Here is a 19,660-nt window from a genome sequence, read left to right as displayed (position 1 = left end):
CTCTCTCTGGAGTTTTATCACACATCTTAATCCTTTAAAATGAGAGCTTTACCTTTCACAGAGATGGTAACTGAACAAGAATAGAAGGAACTTTTTTTGGGAAAAAAATACAATTAGAGATTAAACATAGCAGCTTGGTTTTTAATAACACAGAGAAACAGGAAGGGGGTACAAAAAAAAAAGTTTCCTTTAAAAAAAACCTTTTATATGTGACACTTCTCTAATCTTTATTGTAGTGTGGAAGCCCTTCTGGCAGTAAAAGATAAGACAGTATTTAAATAGTGCCAGTATTTAATGGCTGAATTACAGGCTAAGGCACAGGCATCACAAATGAACACCCAACAGAGGGTGGGGAAAAGTGAGAAGGAAATAATCCAGTGGAGCATGGTCAGTCCAAGCACTCAACCTGCAAACATCCAACGCACCAGGGCACAGCTGCCTTCTCCAAATTACTCACAGCCCAGTACTTAAAAACACAAAGGACATGCTACCTAAAAAGCAATGGGACACACCCTGTTAATGGAAAAGGTGACCTGATATGATGACACTCCACATCAGACCTTTGCACTATGTGATGCCATTCACCAGCATACTCAATTACATCATTCCAGCCCAGGAAAACCTGAATTAGGCAAAGGAGCACCAGATATGGCAACCAACCAAAACATCTGCACTTGACTTTGTGTGTCCAGCTCAATGGAACATCCACACTTCTGTACCTGTGATGGGATGTAGCCATATGACAAAGACAACGACCTGTCCTAAGAAAACCACAATAAAAAAAACTCCCAATTTTTAGTCATTTTTCTGGAATGAGGTTACAACTGCTCCAACAAACCTGAACTGACTAAATGGTCTTGGTATCTGAGGCACAGCTAATGAATCCCTTAAGTCTCAGCAAGAACGCAAAGTTGGTCATTAGTTGCATGCGGCAAAAGGACTAATGTAGAACTAAAATACTTTAACAAAGCAAATTCAAAAAAATGCAACGAGCCATCAAAACCAGGTAATTCCATGAGGCCAAAGAAGCCTGGAAGCCCTTGACTCAGAAATGCCCTGCTTGGCAGATTTCAGCAAAATCTGGGCATCAGGGAAACTCCAAGCTTATCATAAGGGCCAGGAACCAGGATCTGCAAAACAGCATCCCCAGGCTTTCAGGCAGTCAAGAATCAATCTCAACAGGAAAAAAGGCAGCTGGGAATGGGGCTTCTAAATTCTCAGCTCCTAAGGAGCCACACTAGTAGCCAAAAAAGCAAGAGAATAGGCTGGCAGAATTACACAGTGAAACTTATCATAAGGGCCAGGAACCAGGATCTGCAAAACAGCATCCCCAGGCTTTCAGGCAGTCAAGAATCAATCTCAACAGGAAAAAAGGCAGCTGGGAATGGGGCTTCTAAATTCTCAGCTCCTAAAGAGCCACACTAGTAGCCAAAAAAGCAAGAGAATAGGCTGGCAGAATTACACAGTGAAACCGAGCTTTTCACAACTTGCTACTACTTTGACCGCTCTGGATTTGCATAAAGCAAATTATTCCATTAGCTACATTAATGAATTAATTCATTTAGTAAGTTATAAAAACCCCTAGCCATGGTACTACACATAAAAAGTGTCTCATTAAATTCTAACTCAAAACGCAGGCATATGGGAGGATTGCAACAGTTCTCCCTCCTGCTTTAAATTTACTATATTCACTTTACAGCAAATGCCTCTTCCTATAGCCTCAAGGTCCACAGCTACAGTGAATATTTTTGGTAGAACTTTCATAATGTGTTATTCTTTTGGTACCATCCGACTGTTCTTTTGCATATCATGCTTTGTTTAATTAAAAAGAGAACAACATATGTTCTGCAATACAGAAAGCTGAATTACAGATGCATTAAGTCAAAGCTTTCTTTCATATTTTAAATAAAAATATAACACCACAGATTTGTGTTTACTGAATTGATATGTATAGAAACAAACTTCAGTACTATCAGACAGCTAATTAAAATGGGGAAAAGAAAACAGTTATGCTAAATTAAAGTTCTTGGAGCTTAAGCTTATGGTTTAGAAGCCTATGGAAACTGCTTCTGCATTATATCCTCCAAAGCAGGATTTACGTAGATAGTATGAGATAAAACTCTTGCAAGTGCCTTCTGTGCTCCTTTCCCATTGAATGTTAAGATAATTTAAGTGTTGCTTATATGCAATAGCCTTATTACAAGTAATTTTCAAACAATGTATTTCCTTTTTACTTTGAAAGACTTCTGAAGTGCTACACAAGAAGTGCCCTTTGTATCACAGTTAGCTACTGAAAAATAGGTCCTTTAATTAGCTCTCTAACTATATGAAAAATAATTTCCTTAGCTGCATTCCACTTACAGAAATAACCTCTTAAAACACTTCAGCCTCACACATATTACAGCAGGAAAGCCTCAAAACAGTAACAAACCACAAATGAGGTAACAATTGCACAAGTTTTCACTCAGCATAGACCTAACACAATCTTTCCCAGGCTACTTTAACCCCAATGCTTGTCCCCAGAGAAAGGCTTTACCTGCAAACACAGGCACCTCAGTACAAACCTCTCCAAGCTCACCACCTCTACTCCTTCCTCCAGAAAGGGAGCAGGCCTGCCACCATCCCTGTTATTATACAGGCTCAAGTGGGGACTAAGACAATGGCAGCAATTACCCCCACGCCCCTCATGTGCCCCTTATAAAGGAAATCAGGTGCCTTTGCAGGGCATTTAACTGCTGCTTGTAAGCACAGCTCTTAGCAACTTCTTTAAAAACTCACCTCCAGAGTAGATCACTGCCTAAACAGCAGTAAGCTGCTATCTCATGTTCTCCTGTACGTGCCAGAGGAGGTAGCTGTGGGCAATCTGTCTGCTATTTTATTTTCCTGTAATACAGCTGAGATTTGAAACGTTAACCTCTGTAATCAAAGTGAAAGCTACCTGCATGTTTCTATGCAGAAATACTACTTTATCCTGTCCCCACTGTTATTAAATTCTAAGCATTGTGAATTCCAGTTATCACGGTAGTTATAAGAGCAATAGGCTTACTACTCTTTCATTTTTTAAAAACACCTGTGTAAAACATATACTAGTAACTATTTTTAATGTCAGCTACTCCAGTAGCTACAGTTAGGAACAGTAACTAACAGCCAAGTGGGAACCTGTGCTCTATTTTCTAGCTCCGAAACAAATGTCAGCCAGGCTGAATGGAATGAATAAAAGTTAACCTGAATAGATACATTTTGCCTCTTCCTTAAAGAAAAGTAGGCACAAATTGGAGGGATTATAATGGCTCATAGCCTGCTGCTTATAAAATCTTGTCTAGGGAATTTCATTGTTTAGCAACACACAAGTACAAAGCATATACATTTTGAGCACAGATGGCTTCCTAACTGAGCACTCACTTGTTTTCATTACTATGCTCTAATATCACAAATCTTTCATATTTATTTGGTGAAGCTGTGAATGTGCCAGACAAGTCACCTTACTCTGAATATACCACGATTTACTTCCAAGTGCAACACAGATGGAGTGAGCAAGACCGTACACTTTATTTTTAAATGTTAACACCAATTGGAACAATTTGAAACAATATGTAAACATCTAAATAGCAGCAAATGTTTCTGTATCTTCTTAAGGGCTACTGTGGGCAGCATTTGGCAACACTGTCAGTACAAACATCCATGGGAAAAAAACCCTTTCTCTAGCTCTTCTTCCACAAGAAAAACGGACAGCCTAACAGCTCCTTTGGAATACTGAGCAAGAAACCCAAACAGATTCCCATTCCAGATCAGTTTGGAAGTAGTGACCTCTGTGTAAAAGCTGGGAAGCTCCTCAAAGCATCTCTTATGAAAACTTGCATTTCTCTTAAAGTAACACAAAAAAACCTAAAGAATTAAATTGCAGAAAGTGTTAAGCAACCCTACTGGTATTTATGGATGCTCTCCTGATTATCTCTGAGACTGATCTCCTTAATAAAATATTTGTTTCTTATATTGCTCTAACTCTGTTCTGTTCTGTTCTCTAACACTGTTCAGACCTTTCGAATGAAGACTGGTGTGGCAGTATATTGATGTTCCTGTGACTTCTATAGGAAAATGGGTTAATTACAGCTCTAAGCCCTGAATGTGTCCAAATGTGTAGAGAGATGACTGCATTCACCTCAGGTGTCTCCTGACAGGTAGCTTTAAAGATATATTCCAGTTCAGAGTTTGCAGAAAAGGTAAACCAGTTAGAGCTGGAACTGCAGAATTCAGTACAACTGTTGAAAAGACAAAGTATAAAAGCCAAATTGAAACTATTTCATAGTACTGATTTTAAAACTTATCTCAAAGCTGCTCCAGCTTTGTGCATGCCAGCAGCGGCAGTAACTGCTTCTGTGCCTTCCTTCACCTTCAGGAGTATTTGGTGTCTTCCCCCTGCTGTTGAAGGTTTCCATGTGCAATTATTATGTAAGGAAACGGGCAAACAGGCACTGCAGTGTGGAGCAATGGCTTTATGAGTTACAGATTATCTGTGCAAGCACTTCCTCTGGCACAGGAAGGCAGAGATTAGTGTTTGCCACTCTTCTGATGTAGATCAAATCATGTTATACCTCATGGTGATACTGCAACAACAAAATAGAAAGGCACAGTACAGAAAACAGAGTTACTGCACACCTGTTCTTTCAGGAGGAATGAAAAGGAAGAAAACTTCCTTGTTCTGTTCAACTTGCATTCAGGGACTATTCTAACTGGGTGGATATCTCACACATGTTCATCTGGTTCATGGGTACTGAAGCCCACTAGATTTTTTTACCCCACAATTTACCCATTTTACTACCATCATTCTACCCCAGTGCTGTCTGTCCTTTCAATGATTCTACTCTCAGCATTCTTTCCTAGTTTAGCCTTACCAGGGCTCTGCCCATAACCTACCTTGTGTGACTTGTCTTGCATTTTGACCTTGGTCTTCTATGGTTTTCAATTTTGTTCTGTCTTTATAGTATCATTCTAATTTATAGTTTAAAAATGTTTCAAACAGCTTGTTAATAAAGTTTTTCTGAAAATAGCAGCTCAGAGCAGTGACTGCTTGTTCACTAAAGACATTTTCAAACCTTGGACATTAGTACACCACCAGAAAATGTTCATAATGCTGTGGGCAGGTCAAAGAAAAAGCACATCAACACCCCAAGACAAGGTGTAATGAAATGTTTAAAACATATCTGACCTTTCAAAAGGACATACACCCTGTTAAAATCTACTGACCTATGAAGATTACTACACCACTTCAGGTCCAACAGCAATTCTGACAGCAGTCTCTTCTTGCCTCTGGCTGAGAATGGCCTTTTGGGCCTGCTCTTCTGGACGTGCAAAGCAGGCATGTTTGCTGCCAGGGGCCTGGAGAGAGGCTTAGAGAGGGCAGAAAAGGGCCTGAGCCTTTTTTTTCATTTTTTTTTTTTTAGATCCTGAATTATCTGTGCTGTTTTGTTACAAACACAGCTGTGGAGTGATCCTGCACCCTCCAGGTTCCTGAGGTATGCATGCAGTGTATCAGCTGTGCACATGGCACACCTCCACGACCTCAGGAAACCAGAGGCTTGGACAGAGCTAAAAATACAGTTGCTTGTCAGACTAGATTGATGAAGCATTCTACAGCCAGAGACCTTGAACGCCAGCAATAGCCCACATTTCAGGCCACTTTTTTTTTTAAACTCCTTAAATTGACTTGATTCATCAGACTCAAAACAACTTGAATTGCACTATTTGAATCTAAGCTTTTTCAATTGTTTTGGGTGCAGGTGATACTTATCTTAGTTTTTTCTTTGTAATCTAGAAGGCCTACTTCCTGTGTTAAATAAACAACATGGATTTAAGCATCTCTAATCTATGAGCTTCAAGATGCTTTTGATGAACTGTAGGCTCAATTTAAAATTCTGGCTGTGCAGAAGTGGTAGTGTGTAATGGCCATCATGGGAAGAAAGAAACCAAAACTTACAACTCCAGCATCCTTGTAAACTTCTGCCTCTTGACAAGCTTGATCAATGATCTGGGTCAATGGAAGAGAACTTCTTGGTGTCCCTGCAAGAACAATGCTGTTTACCCCAGGGCATGCACAAACCAAACCCGTGGACAGTAACAGCTTTGGGCAGGACATCCATGGGGATTGCACATGGGGACATACAGGGCAAATTTGTTCAAAGGCTGTCCTATCTCCTTGTGACATGCCTTTCCTTAGCTGAACTTGGCAGAGCTGCTGTAACCGTTCAGCTCCTAAATCTATTTCACAGACCTGAGGAATGTCTGCTACAATCCCCTGCTGCACTAGGTCTGCTCTTAGCTTCCTACTCACATGCTTGTAATTTATCCTGCATTAGTGATGCTCCAGGCAATACAGCCCATGGGCAAGACTGGCCTCTATGTCAGCACAGAACACCAATGCTAAACAACAGAGAGGTTAAAACCAGGGAAAGCAGTCCTTTGTAGTTATGGTATTCTATGAAAATCCCTTTGCTAGGATTTTCTTCTCCTGAGAAGCTGAGAGGGCCTCAGGAACAAATGTAAACAAATTGTTACTTGCTGCTGTGGAATGTAACAGGTGCTTCCTTGATTGGTCAATGGGAGATGTTTTTACTTACTGACCAATCAAGGAAGCAGCAGCTCTCGGACTCTCTGGGAGTCACAAGCTTTTGTTATTAATTTTTTTCTATTCTTGTTTTGCCTTCTGATGATTTCTTTCTCTCTATTCTTTTTAGTAGAGTTTTAGTGTAGTCTTTTTGAATATAATATATATCATAATATAGTAAACTAGCCTTCTGAAACATAGAGTCAAAATTTCTCCTTCCCTTCACCAAGTCCTGGCTACCCTGAAGACCACATCAGTCCTTAATCTACAAGGATGATTGGATCTGAACTTCATGGCAGAAATACACACATACAGACTTCGTTGAGATCAGTGAATTTGCCTTAAGACTGAAGTCTCTTCTGACATTTGGGCTCCTAAGGTCAGGCAGTGGGGTCTGAAATGGGGACCGTGCTGAGCCCTGTGTCTGCTCTGTTAGCTGGCCTGATCTCCCAGCACAGGGTGAGCCTGGGGGCTGCTTCTGGGGAAACCTGGGGCACCCCGAGCTCCGGGCATCAGCCTGTCCTGAGCAGCCCTGCCCACCCTGAGCCCCTGGAAGGGTGGACGAGGAGGCCGGGCTGGAACAGATCCCGCCTGTTGTCCGAGCTTCCTATCCATTGTCTCTAAGGGCATGAGAGCTCTATCCAACCTCCATCCCACCGCAACGCGCACCCGTGCAACTCCCTAGCCCTCGCTGCTTGAAACACAGAGCTCACCGAGCCCAAATCCTCGTTTTCTCAGCCCAGGTCCCTATGTGGAACTGTTTCCCGCCTTTTCTACTTCCGAAGCGGGGAGTGCCCAAACTGACGGCGCCTCATGAGGGGCCCGTGGTGGCGGTGAAGGGACAGCCTTCAGGGGGACCGCAGCCGGGCTAAGGGCTGACCCTGGCCGGCGACCCAGATGCGGTCCTGGTCCTGGTCCGGGTCCCGCCGCTTACCTGGCAGCGCTCCCACGTGCACCATCCCGACGACCGCCGCCTTGAGCCGCCCGAAGAGCGCGGGCCGCTGCATGGCCTGCGGGGAGGGAAGGAGGGCGTGAGCGGAGCCGGGCCGGGCAGGCCATGGTGGCGGCCCCGCCTCCCGCCGCGGCCCGGGACAGGGCCGGGACCGAGTCCGGGACAGGATCCTGAGCCCCGGGGCCCGGCCCGGCCCGGCTCACCCCGGCGCGCTCGCACGTGCCACGGCCGCTCCCGCCGCTTCCGCGTCCGGGCCCCGCCCTGGCCCCGCCCCTCCGGCCCCGCTCCGCGCGGGATCCGCAGGCCCCGCCCCGGCCCCGCCCCCTGCCGCGCGCGGGACTCCGCGCGGCTCCCGCGCCCCGCCGGCCCCGCCCCGGCCCGCGCGCGGGGCCACGTGCGCGGTCGGGAGGCGGCCCCGCGCCGCCGCCGCGCGTTTAAATGTCCCGCCGGGCGCGGCCCGCGCCGCGCGCAGGGACGGGAGCGGCCGCGCCGTGAGGCAGCTGGCGCCCGGCGGAACCCGCCCGCCTCCCGCCCTGCCCCACCGGCCCGGCACCCGCCGACCACCCGCCCGGCGCCCGCTCCCGGCCGGCGAGGGCCGGTGTGGCGGTGAGTGAGCGGTAGCGCGGGCGGGCAGGGGGCGGTGGGCGGGCGGGGGGAGCCGGTGGGGCCGGTCAGGCCGCCCGTTGCGCGCCTCTGCCGGCCTTTGGCGGGTGGGGGGGGGGGGGGGGTCTGCGGCTCGGGCCCGCTCGGCCCCGTCCCGCGCGGCGCTCGGCTCGCCCGCCGGCCGAGGCGGATGCCATGCGCCGGGAGCGGTGAGTGCGCCGGGCCCGCCGTGCGCGGGGCCCTGCAGGCCGGGCACCCCGGCGGGCTCCCCGGCCGGCGCTCGCTCAGCTTCCCCTCTCTCCGCAGCGACTGCGCGAACGACAAGGGACCTGCTGCGGGGAGCGCGGGTGCGGAGTACGCCATGCGAGCCCGCAAGAGGAAAGCTGATGTGGCCACGGTGAGTGCGGGCCCGGCCCGGTGCCCGCGGGCCAGCGCCCGCCCCGCAGCCGGGCTGGGCCCCCGCGGCCTCGCCGCCTTTTGTTGGGGTGCGGGCCCCGCAGGGTGGGCCGGGGGCAGGGTGGGCCTGCGGGACCGGGCGCGTGTCACAGCCACCAACAGCTGCTTGTCCCGCGGTTTGCACCCCGGAAATAATATGTCGCTTTTTGTAGTTCTTACAGGATCCTGATGAAGAAATTGCTAAAATGGAGATGACTAGAAAAAAGCCATGCGAAAAACAGGTAATTGAATTGACCTTACATGTAAATATTGTTGTCTTACTTAACCCTGGTCTTACTTTGCAGTGCCTGATTTTTTATGGCAGTGTGGTGAAACAGGTATGCTGCTGCCACATGCTGCAGAGGGCCAGGGGGACTGTTGGCCCTGGTCGATGATGGAGTGTGCAGAACAATTCAGTTCATATGTGTAGCTTTGAAGCCTTTGTAAGATAGAAGACCTGTGTTGATCTGAAGCATTATGTTGATGCTGAAGTGAATTCAGCTGTCCTGAGGTTGCAAGGGTGCACCTGTCAAGCCTTCAGACCTACTCTGCATTTACTTCTCTAGAGAGGTGCAACAGTACAGGCCTGTGCTTATGTACCTTGAACATGTGCTCCTTAAGCATGCAGACAGGATCGTCTCTTGAGGTGGTTCTCCTTGTAGTCATGTCTCTATTTCTCTGTTATCTGGCAAAGAGGAAAGTAGTGTCCTCTTTTCTCCTAGATCAGCTCTATTCACATTGACAAGGGTAATTATCAGACAGACTTAAGTAAGGGGTTCCTTGGATGTGAATACTTGATGCTCATGGTATGGTAAAACAGGCTTTGTTTCTCTGCAGAACAAAGAAATATTTCTATAAAGTCACTCTACCTGTGAAAATCAGTCCTGTAGTGGAGGCTGATTGTGACCATTGCCGCCTTTCTCAGGAAGGCATGTAGAATGAACCAACTTAAAAAGTCAACGCTAGTTTTACTGGTGTCCTCTAGTTCCATTTGTGTGCTTTCCATATTCTTGAAAAAGCAGATGCTTTTTGTATCTCTGTTGGATGTCGTGTGATGCCGTTGTACCTTGAGTAGCCCGTGTTCTGGAATAGGTGCATTCCCCGTTTTCCCTGATCACGTGCACTCGTGCTCAGTCTCTGTCACCGAGCCTTCAGCCTGTCACTGCACACCCAGGGTGATGCTGAAGTTGCAGGAGTCACGGGCAGGGTGTGCAGCCTGTCCTCATTTGGGAGGCCAGGCTGTGCATAATGTGGCACATCCAACCCGAAGTGGCAGCTGGAAGTTCTAAGACTGAAGTGCTACCATAACAGATGGGCATCATTGTTTGGAATGGCCTCTGCTTGTTGCAACTGCGTACACTAGTTATCAGTCAACATATTAAGCAGGGCTCAAATGGTGAGCATTTAATGAGGGGATCTCTCCTTCCCTTCTGTCTTTCTTTTGCACAGTATATTAAACTAATTTCTCACTTCTGACAAGGAAGAGCTGCCTGTCCTTCAGTGCAGCTTTCTCCTTCACCAGAATATTCATTCTCTTTAAACTGAGCAAGGCCTTCTTGTGCATGTTTATTGCACAATAACGAGGTATTTATTAGAAAATCTCAATGGGGACCCAATTTTACTGTCTTCCAGAAAGACAGTGGAAGGAAACTTGAGGTATCTTTTGCATATGTTGACCTTCAACTTTCAGAGCAGATAAAGACTTCCAATTTTGTCTTCTTGTTTGTGCTTTTGGCCTAGTAGCCATTCAGTGTTACTTCAGGATGGATAGGTAAACTAAAACTTAGATAATTTAGGCAGTAGGCATCAAAAATCTTTCTTGAGAATTTTTCAAGGTCATTATAGGATGCTGGAGGCATTTGACCCTTTCGTTCTATAAACAATGAATAATATCACACCTGTATATCTTTCCTTACATAGATCAGGTATTTTTGTTGTGACAAAGTAGCCAGATTGTTCCAGATCTGGTTAAAAAAGCTAACATTTGGCTGCACAGCAGCAGCTCTTCAGTCTATGGTGTGACACAAGCTATTCTCTGATATAAATTGCCATGGACCACTAATGAGAATATGTTTACGGTTCCAGCAGCAGTATAGCAGGCTGGAATGATAGCCAGGGCGACAGTTATTCTGTGGAGACACGACAGTTCTAAAATGCAAGCAGCCATAAATCCACTGCAGCCTATACCACATGACTTCTACATTAAATAAATTGTTTACTGACACTAGTTTATCCACAAGGCAAAATATCAGAGTCACATCCCACTTTATGACATCTTCATAGTCAATTCATTAGTTTGCTTCTGTGGAACATAAGGCCTCAGTTCTTAATTAGGATGCCGTTACCCTTTATGTGATGAAAGGGTGGCTATATCATCAGGTCTGTGACAGCAGAATATTGCATAAATTCTGTGTTTGATTTTGGAGAACTGGCACTGCTGTAATTCTGCTAGCAATTCTCATACTAATTCTGGCTGCTTTGTGGGGATGAATACACTTCTGAGGCTCCATGTAAAACAAAATTCATCTAACTAGATTAGAATAATCTGTGTAGTTGTGATGCAAGTTGCATGGTCACCTCTATATAAAGTGAAGAATTGAATCTGTAAGTTAGTTTCTTTAGATTAAACTAGCTAATGTTTTCACATGTAAAGGTGGTGGAGTAGACTCTCAGGAAGGAGTTCTGATCAGTTCCTTGCTAGATGTTTTTCAGAATCTGATTTTAGCATTGTTGAAGTGTTCCCCCTAAGTGTTTTGAAAATAGCCTCAAGTTTCTTTTACTAATCTAGATTAACTTTTGAAGATTCAGTTTTAAAAAATGAACAAAACAAAGCCCACAAAAAAAGGAGTCTAAACAATACACAGATTGAGACCTAACTTGGCTTTAATCTGGAGCAGGACATTTAGACTCTTATTTCAAAGGAATAGAAGCTCCTATGCTATCCAAGAGATTGGACCAACTTAATAGTGTGAGTTACTCTTTTCTGTCCTGTTAGCTAAGTCTGGAATTCCCTTCTGATGGCAAAGAAAAATTCAATACTTCAAAGTAATGCATCCTGTGACTGAAAAGTGGCTAGAATTATAGGTCTTGCTGTTTCTGATGGGCAAACTAAGGCTGTGGACTTGGAAGTGATACCATTGTCTATGGTATTAGGTGCTGCTTTAAGGGTGACAAACAAGCCTGTTCCCCTGCCATTGATTTCCATGCTGAAAAACCTCCGATGTTGCTGTTTGAATGCAGTTCTGTGTCATTCTCTTCCTCCTGCTGCACTCCTTGCTTGTCAGTGGAAGCTCATTCTGGTGGCTCCTGGCTCACATCGAAGTGCACAAGTGTTTCAGCAGTTTGTATTTTTAGGTGTCCTTCACTGGAGGCCCTGTCTGGCCTATAACCAATAACCCCAGTAGTCAACCTGCTCTGTTTTGTGTCTGATCTATATCCTGAAAGTTGTTAAAGACTTTTTTCTATGAATAATTGTTGTATCAGTGAATGGTGACATGCTGCCGGAAACTGAGGCCTACTAATGTTTGTGCTTTATAAAGACCCCCACCTCTGAACTCCTGTGTTTTCCGTCTGGAGCTGTATGGGCTTGGGTGCTCTCATGGGCTTATCACCCACCTTCTTCCCTCTTGGTACCTCTCCTCCTAATGAGCTTTCTCAGGTGCTTTTTTTCTCCAGTCTGTCTTTTGATCTTAGGTCTGAGATAGAGATCAGCATCTGATTAGTTGCTCCTGTACCTGGAACATTACTGAGGGAGTCACCAAGCTTTCTTGCTGGGCTCCACATAGATTTGAAGAGGCCATTCTCCCCACTGATGTTTTTGCTTGTGTGCTGCTTCAGCTCCTGTTTGTCTGTTCAGCTCAGGACTGTAATGTTTCCTCTGTTAGGCTGCACAGATTCTGGGTAATATCTGTTGCTTTCTGACAGGTCTCCACTTTTGGATTGGCTCTGTGCAAGCCCAAAGGAAGTTCTTCATGGTTTCCTCATACCCTCCCCACCTTAAACTGTTCTTTTTTTCAGTAGTGGCTCCTATTTCCTTACAGTTGCAGTGTGAGGTAATGCAGTTTCTTGATAGTGTTTCTTGCTTTCAATTGAGTGTCTTGCTAAATCTGTTTTAGAGACTCAAGAGCCGGATTGATATGTTCATTCTCTCAACCAAAATCTGTGCCAGAGTTATGGCACTCCCTCACCCACACTAATTAATTCCTGTCTCCTTCCCCATGGGCTGCTTTCTTTTGAGGCCTTGCACATTAGTTTCATTCTTGTCTCTAGCTGAGCCATGTACTTTTGTTGCTCACATCTTTTCCCCAGTGTCTTGTTAAGTGACGTTATGTTGTCAAAAACTTTGTTTTCCCTTCTTTTCAAAACACCTTAGAGGCTCTTGAACTTTGATTTCTATTTCCTTATAGAAAATTGAGGGTGGTGAAATATCTTTAGTTGTTGCATGTGATGTGTCTGCTTTGAGAGCTTTGTGAGCAAGTCTCTTGTCCTTCAGAAGCTGCTGGTGTAGTAGGCACCTTTAAATAGATACTGTATAATCTACTGCTTTTCTGTTTGCTGATTAACTGATAAGACAGCACTTCTCCAAGGGCTGTTGGCAGCTGGGCTTGCTGTGTAGTTTGGAGAACAAAGTGTGACTAAAGTCTAGTTTTGAGGGAGGACAAAAATTAACTTTAAGCAATGCTGATGCAACATTTTCATTCAAACTTTCAGTTTGTAAGGAGTCTGTAATTTTTAAGATAAGGATACTATTCCCTTGCTTTGCCTCCTCCCCACCCAAATTAAATCCTGGCATGGCTGGGTATGTAGCTATGCTGTATTTGCATGGAGAACTCCCAAGAAGAAAAAAGACTGATCTGTGTGTCAGTAACTCAAAGTGCAAAGCAGTCTTAGCTGTGAGAGAACTGTGAAATGTGGTTTTTGTTTCATCAAGTCAGTGGTTTCTGTTTGTGAAACTGGTGCAGGAAGGAGCCATTTTGCTGGAAAGTGATGTCATATGTAAGAAAAATGGCAAAAATCAGCTGGGGAAGCTTTTTTGCAAGAGGCAAAGTTTCACATAGTGTTTTACTTGATAGTGCCTAATGATTATTGTGAATTTGTTTTTAATTCATTGTTTTTAGCATATTAGAAACCTATTAGGGAGTTCTGTCCTTTTAGTGGTGCAGAAGTGATCAAGTTGCAGCAAGATGGCTGACTTCATTATTAAGCAGAAATGCCAAATTTTAATTTGCTTAGGCACCATGACACGGTGCTGGCTTTGTATTCTACTGCAAATAAAGTAGTGTTTTCCTGGGGCACTGTGTGAAGTGTACAAGATCCTATTTAAGACTTAGATGGTAGAAGAGTAAACCTAGATTTATGTTCTGGTCCAAATAAAAGTTGAAAGGACATGCCAGGTGAAGTTTTGGATAGCTGATGTTTGCAGACCATGGCAGAATTTGACATAGAAAATTATCAGCTTGATAGTTTAGTAGCAATTGCATAACATGTACTTGGCTATATTCTGAAAATTGGGTCATATGTGCTTTGGGTTTTTATCTTAACTCTGCTAAATGAATGAGTACAAAATCCTACAAACTATTTTGCTGTGTTCACCATCTGAGATGCTTTGCATGAAAGCTTGACTTCAGGCATATTATATACATATCCCTGACCAGAAATTCTAACCTCATATTTGGGTCTTTGAATTCCATCTGCTTGTTGTTTACTTGAGGGCAAGTATATTTTTGGTAAAAAAAAAAAAAAAAAAAAAACACAAAACCACCACAGCATGAGAGTAGGAGGTTCTGACTTGGGTATCTTTCCATGAAATACTTGTGGTCCTTCAAAAGAGGAGGGTGAATGTTCTTCAGCTTTAGTCCCAAACTTTCTCTACTGTGCTTATAAGCAGCACCCCCTCTACTCAGCACAGGTGAGGCCACATCTGTAGTGTTGTGTCCAGTTGTGGGCTCCCCCAGAAAAAAGAGACTTGAGCATACAAGAGAGTCCAGAAAGGTCCATTAAGGTAATTCAGGAACCAGGGCATCTTGCTGATAAGTAAAGGCTCTGGAAGCTGGGGCTGTTTAGCCTGGAGAAAAGGCCTGTGGCAATTTGTGTCAATAGTTTATAAATATTTGAAGGGAAGATGTAAAGAAGATGGAGCTAAGCTCTTCTTAGTGTGATAGGACAAGAGGAGATGGACACAAACTGAAGCAGAAGACGTTCCCTCTGAATATCGTGGAACACTTTTTACTGTGAGGGCAGCCAAGCATGGCACAAGTTGTCCAAAATAGTTCTGGAGTCTCCATCCTTGAAGATATTCTAAATCCTTCTGGTCATGGTCCTGGGCAGCTGGCTCTTGGTGGCCCTGTGTGAGCAGGGAGCTTGGTGAAAAAACCTAGAGGTGCCTTCCAGCCTCTACCATTCTGTGATTCTGTGCAGTTCAAAGAGATAAGACATTGGCAAGATATGCTCCTAACTTCTGCCACAATATCTATCTACAGCAAAAATGATTACTTTAAAAAGCAGTGTCAAATCTGGTGTTTGATTTGACAGAAGTCCTGGACCAACATTCACGAGCACGCCCACATGCTGATTCCCACTCCGGACAAAGACGACGATCCCGTTCGTGTCGATTACTCGCGTTTTATCCACCTGAGCAGTGTTCCCACCAGAGCTACCCCTCTGCCAGCTCTAGGGTGAGTGTGCTGGGCTGCTGCTGCTCTGCCTTCCTCCTGTCTCATGATCCAAGACTAAACATTGATCTCTTTTAGCTGGGCAAACAGGGATGATGTATGGAAAAACATGATAAACAAAGAGGAGACCTACGTGAGAGATAAATTCTACATGCAAAGGCACCCCCAGCTGCAGCCTAAGATGAGAACCATCCTTCTAGACTGGCTAATGGAGGTAAGCTTTTCTGTGCTTGTGAGTGTCTCAAGTGTGCTTTTGTTGAAGTGCACTAATAACTGTCATGAGTGCACTTCAGGAGCATGTTTAGCTCCAGATACTTGTCTTCATCTTAAATTTTGTCAATGAATGACACCAAACTTAAAGAATATATGATATACTGAGCTGATGATTTGCAGACTGTCAATACATTCTGTTACTCATTTAGATTGATAGTGGGCAATAATGAATTTGTGCCTAACACGGGGTAAGCTTTTAAGGTCACACTGCAGACAAAGGCTGAACAAATAATTACAAAAGTCACTGTAAGAAGGAAGGTGGGTAGCTCTGAGATCACATCCATCTCCTGGCCTTACCTGTTTTTGTCATGCAGAATGTGCTACAGTTCCTCTTGTGTCTGAGTCTGTTTCACTATTTGGATGACTTGATGGCATATTCCCTGTTCTTAGTTTTAAAGTGCTTGTGAGAATTTTCTCTTTTGAGGTGTTGGAATGATGGATCTTTGCAAAAAATGAGGAACTGATGTTCTGACATTGTTGGAACATGTGCTTGCATTTCCTAGAAGGGTTTTCACTCCAATCTGTTTTTTCTTGGAAGTTACTATCATGACAGTCATCTTGTGTCAAAGGAAACTGTTTAACTCTTGCAGTTAGTTAACATGTTACTTCACAATAGCAGTGAAGTCGAAAGCTAATACAAATTTTTTGTCTATGTTATGCTTTTTTTTTTTTTGGATACATACATAGCATCTAGTTTTGACTTTTTAACACTGTTCTTGACCTTTGTAATCTCTTGTTGTCTCTCCAGGTTTGTGAAGCCTACAAACTTCATAGAGAAACTTTTTATTTAGCACAAGATTTCTTTGATCGCTTTATGGCAACACAACAGGATGTTGTAAAAACACTATTGCAGCTTATTGGTGTCACTTCTCTATTCATAGCAGCAAAGCTTGAGGTAAGTGTCTCCAGCTTTACTTGCCCTAAAAATGTGAATGGACACACAGCACACTTCTTGGATGCTGGACATATTGTGGAAAGCTTTATGGAATTACTTGCTATCATTTTTTTCAAATGGGAGACAGAACAAAGATTTTTTTGTTTTGTTTGCAACATTCCTGGTTTTTTTAGAAGTGGGTAAAATTATACTGTGATGTTATCTAGTTTTCTTATTAGAGAATTCAGTGTTAAATCTAAAGTTTTAGTTGCAGTTGCTACATGAATTTTTGGCTGGCTGCTGCATACAGAGACCACTGGTGGCAATTTCATTGCAATAGAGTACCTGCTGCATGATAGTCTGAGCTATTATTTACTGGAACAATTTGATCTACTAAAATACACAGTGCTTTTTAAGTTCTTAGTTGTTTAAAAACTGATGTTCAGTCTATTCTTAAACAAGAGATAAAAGGCCTTTTCTTTAGGATGCTTAAAAATCTTGATGTCAGTTGTGATTCAGTCACAGTGGTGCTGTAGTCAAACAATGTAGGTTTGTGCTGATCCATGCAAAGTGAGAGTTGAAGGCTATGAGGAACAAGAAATCTGTATATTAAAGGCAGAGAACACAGGATTTAGAATGGGGGAATAAGGAGCTGTCCCCCCTCCCCTTTCTGTTTTGGAAGGCTGAAGCAGTGGTTGTTCTGTTTATTTCTTTACTTTTTGTAAAAATAACTAATGAAACTAGTTACAACCTATTGCACAAATTAAATACTTGATCTCCTGTCTTTCAGGAAATTTATCCACCAAAGTTGCACCAGTTTGCCTATGTTACAGATGGAGCCTGTACAGAAGATGAAATCATCAGTATGGAATTGATCATTATGAAGGTAATATTTACAAGTGGAATTAGTTTTTAAAAATGTATAGCATAATCAGACTAAAAGCAGAGCTTCTCAGTTAATCTGAGGTGCTGCTAAGAGGCACAATTTCTCTTACTCATTAGAAAGCAGTGTTTTCTTTAGGCAACAAATGATCTAAAGCATCCACCAGTATGTGTGTATTAACAAAATTATTTGTTCCTTGACTGTATCAGCAGGAAGAGCTAGAGAGTATTTGATTTGCATGTTCTAAAGATGCCTTAACCAACTGGGATTAGAGCTTGTGATTGTTTAACCATCTTGCATGGTTTAAGGAACTTAACTTAAATTGGCACTGAGGTCTTGTGTATGTCTGTTCTTTCAGGCTCTTAATTGGAACTTAAATCCACTGACAGTTATATCGTGGCTAAACATTTACCTGCAAGTTGCATATTTAAATGATCTTTATGAGGTAATGCTGCCGCAATATCCACAGCAGATATTTGTACAAATAACAGAGGTAAGACTCATTTTCTTCAAATGCTGTTTCACCTGGAAAAGTATTTTTCTGCCAGGCTTACTCAGCATCTATTGTCTTTTAGCTCTTGGATCTCTGCGTGCTGGATATTGGCTGCTTGGAATATACCTATGGAATACTTGCAGCTTCTGCTTTGTATCACTTCTCTTCATCTGAGTTGATGCAGAAAGTTTCAGGTATTGGCATTTATAGACTTAAATCTTGTGTGCTGACAAATATTCTGTCTTGATTCAGGCAGATCAGCGTGTGTCTCGTGTTGCAGGTTATGAGTTCTGTGAGATAGAGGACTGTGTGAAATGGATGGTCCCATTTGCCATGGCTCTGAGGGAAGTAGGAAGCTCCAAACTCAAACACTTTAGCGGGATTGCTCCTGAAGATTTGCACAATATACAGACGCACATCAACAGCTTTGATTTGCTGGTATGTATGTGCACATGAAGACAAACCTATCTGTGAAATCTCTGAATCTCTTGCTTGGTGTGAACGTACAGTCAATTTAAGAGAAGCACAAGCAGGTTGAGACTGAGTGTATTTAGATGATAAAAGATATAAGGTTGTAGTCCAGATACAAAATTCTTGGTACAAAGACTTTTCTTGGGACTGACTTGTTCAGTATTTTGTTTAAAAGGATGATTTAAAAATCTGTGCCTTCAGCCTCTCATATCAAAAGCATATAATTACCCTAGAAATCAGAAGCATTTCTCTACCCTTTGGGGTACTTCAAATACCATGTGTTAGACCTTTCTAGGAAATACCACTAATACAGTCTTGTCTGATCTGGAGAAAAATAAAGGTGAATCACTTGAGACTGATCTGGTGGGATTGTTACGTGACAGTGGTCAGTGACAAGCAGTGGAGGAAGAGTGGTTTTTAGTGTGAGAAACCTGCGGAGGATCAAAATCTTGTTCAAAGAATTGTGGTTTAAGCTATTTGGGTTAGTTTTTCTCTTTAGGTTATTGAATTCTAGGTCGGAGTTAAAGTTCTTCCTGCTCAATTGTTTCTCCATTTTGCTTTCTTGAAGGTATGGGAGTGCTTGTGTGTTATAAATGCCTAATGCTAATCATCAGATTCCAAAAACTAATACTGATCTCTTTGAGTTGTACTACAAGTAACTTCTGTGTACTATGAGATTTATTAGTTAGGAGAGTTAGATCTGCATATGCTTTTCCAGATTAACAATCTATCAGATTACAAAACACTGATTTCTGTTGATCTGTTGCATAGACACACCAAAGTAAAGATTTTTTTTTTCCCCTCATTTTCATGTGCTTTCAGGACAGAGCTCAAGCAAAACAAGCCATATTGGCTGAGCAAAATAGGACTTCACCTTTCCCCACTGGTGTCCTTACACCACCACAAAGTAGTAAGAAACTGTCTTCTGGACTGCAATCAACCTGACTTTAGGAACTGTTGACAGACAATTTTGCTCAAGTGCCTGTTCTGCTGGTTTTAGCTCCTGCTCCATTACAGAAATGCTGCCAGTGAAGTTCATAAGCTTTCACGGAATCTGAAAAGGAAACCTTACTTTCATGTGACAGAAGTTTTTTCTATTTGAAATAGTTTTATTGAATGTTAAAATATTTTAAAGAAATGGATCAAGTACACCAGCCACTTGAAAGAACACTGAAGTGTGCTCCAGATGCTGCTACGGAGGGTGATGCTTGATCAACTGTTCAGAAAAAGGGCTTGAAGTTTAAATTAGTTACTGTGCCTGTTTGTCCTTTGGGTAATCTGCAGATTTCTCTCCCTTGTTGACAAATGGGCAAAAAGTGCTGTGGAAGACAACATTTCAAAGCCTCTTTTTTTGAATGGTTGGCTTACAACTTGATGCCTTTTAAAAAACTCTTTACTGTAAAA

The 19,660-nt window shown here is 43.3% G+C and overlaps 2 protein-coding genes across 5 annotated transcripts in view; one reads left to right on the top strand and one right to left on the bottom strand.

The window, feature by feature from the left end:
* The window catches only part of LOC119705515 (uncharacterized protein F13E9.13, mitochondrial-like), a 22,621-nt gene extending 14,796 nt beyond the window's left edge, over nt 1-7,825 (bottom strand). For 2 of the 4 annotated variants that reach the window (XR_005258254.1, XM_038148066.1), the window contains exon 1: nt 5,975-6,472. Coding sequence is in view for 2 of the 4 variants with exons in the window: in XM_038148066.1 (XP_038003994.1) it covers nt 5,975-6,202 (228 nt within the window). In the remaining 2 variants the exon portion in view is untranslated. Of the gene's footprint in view, nt 1-5,974; nt 6,477-7,535; nt 7,612-7,756 lie in introns of those variants that run through there. The other 2 variants (XM_038148068.1, XR_005258255.1) reach the window with 2 other exon arrangements.
* CCNE1 (cyclin E1) lies at nt 7,607-19,660 on the top strand. The gene is made up of 12 exons (XM_038148532.1): nt 7,607-7,632; nt 7,857-8,159; nt 8,463-8,553; nt 8,765-8,833; nt 15,123-15,265; nt 15,341-15,476; nt 16,284-16,430; nt 17,200-17,295; nt 17,651-17,785; nt 17,868-17,979; nt 18,066-18,223; nt 19,079-19,660. Exons 1-12 carry the CDS (start codon nt 7,607-7,609, stop codon nt 19,199-19,201), a joined length of 1,539 nt encoding a protein of 512 aa, XP_038004460.1. The 3' UTR covers nt 19,202-19,660.

This window comes from Motacilla alba, chromosome 11 (assembly GCF_015832195.1).
Source record: "Motacilla alba alba isolate MOTALB_02 chromosome 11, Motacilla_alba_V1.0_pri, whole genome shotgun sequence".
NCBI classification, from domain to species: domain Eukaryota; kingdom Metazoa; phylum Chordata; class Aves; order Passeriformes; family Motacillidae; genus Motacilla; species Motacilla alba.
This window is presented reverse-complemented; position numbering and strand designations above follow the sequence as displayed.

Coding starts and splice junctions, on each gene's coding strand:
- CCNE1 (XM_038148532.1), top strand. CDS start 7,607: ATGGCCTGCGGGGAGGGAAGGAGGGC. Junction 15,266..15,340: donor ACCCCTCTGCCAGCTCTAGG/GTGAGTGTGCTG, acceptor GATCTCTTTTAG/CTGGGCAAACAGGGATGATG. Junction 18,224..19,078: donor TCAACAGCTTTGATTTGCTG/GTATGTATGTGC, acceptor ATGTGCTTTCAG/GACAGAGCTCAAGCAAAACA.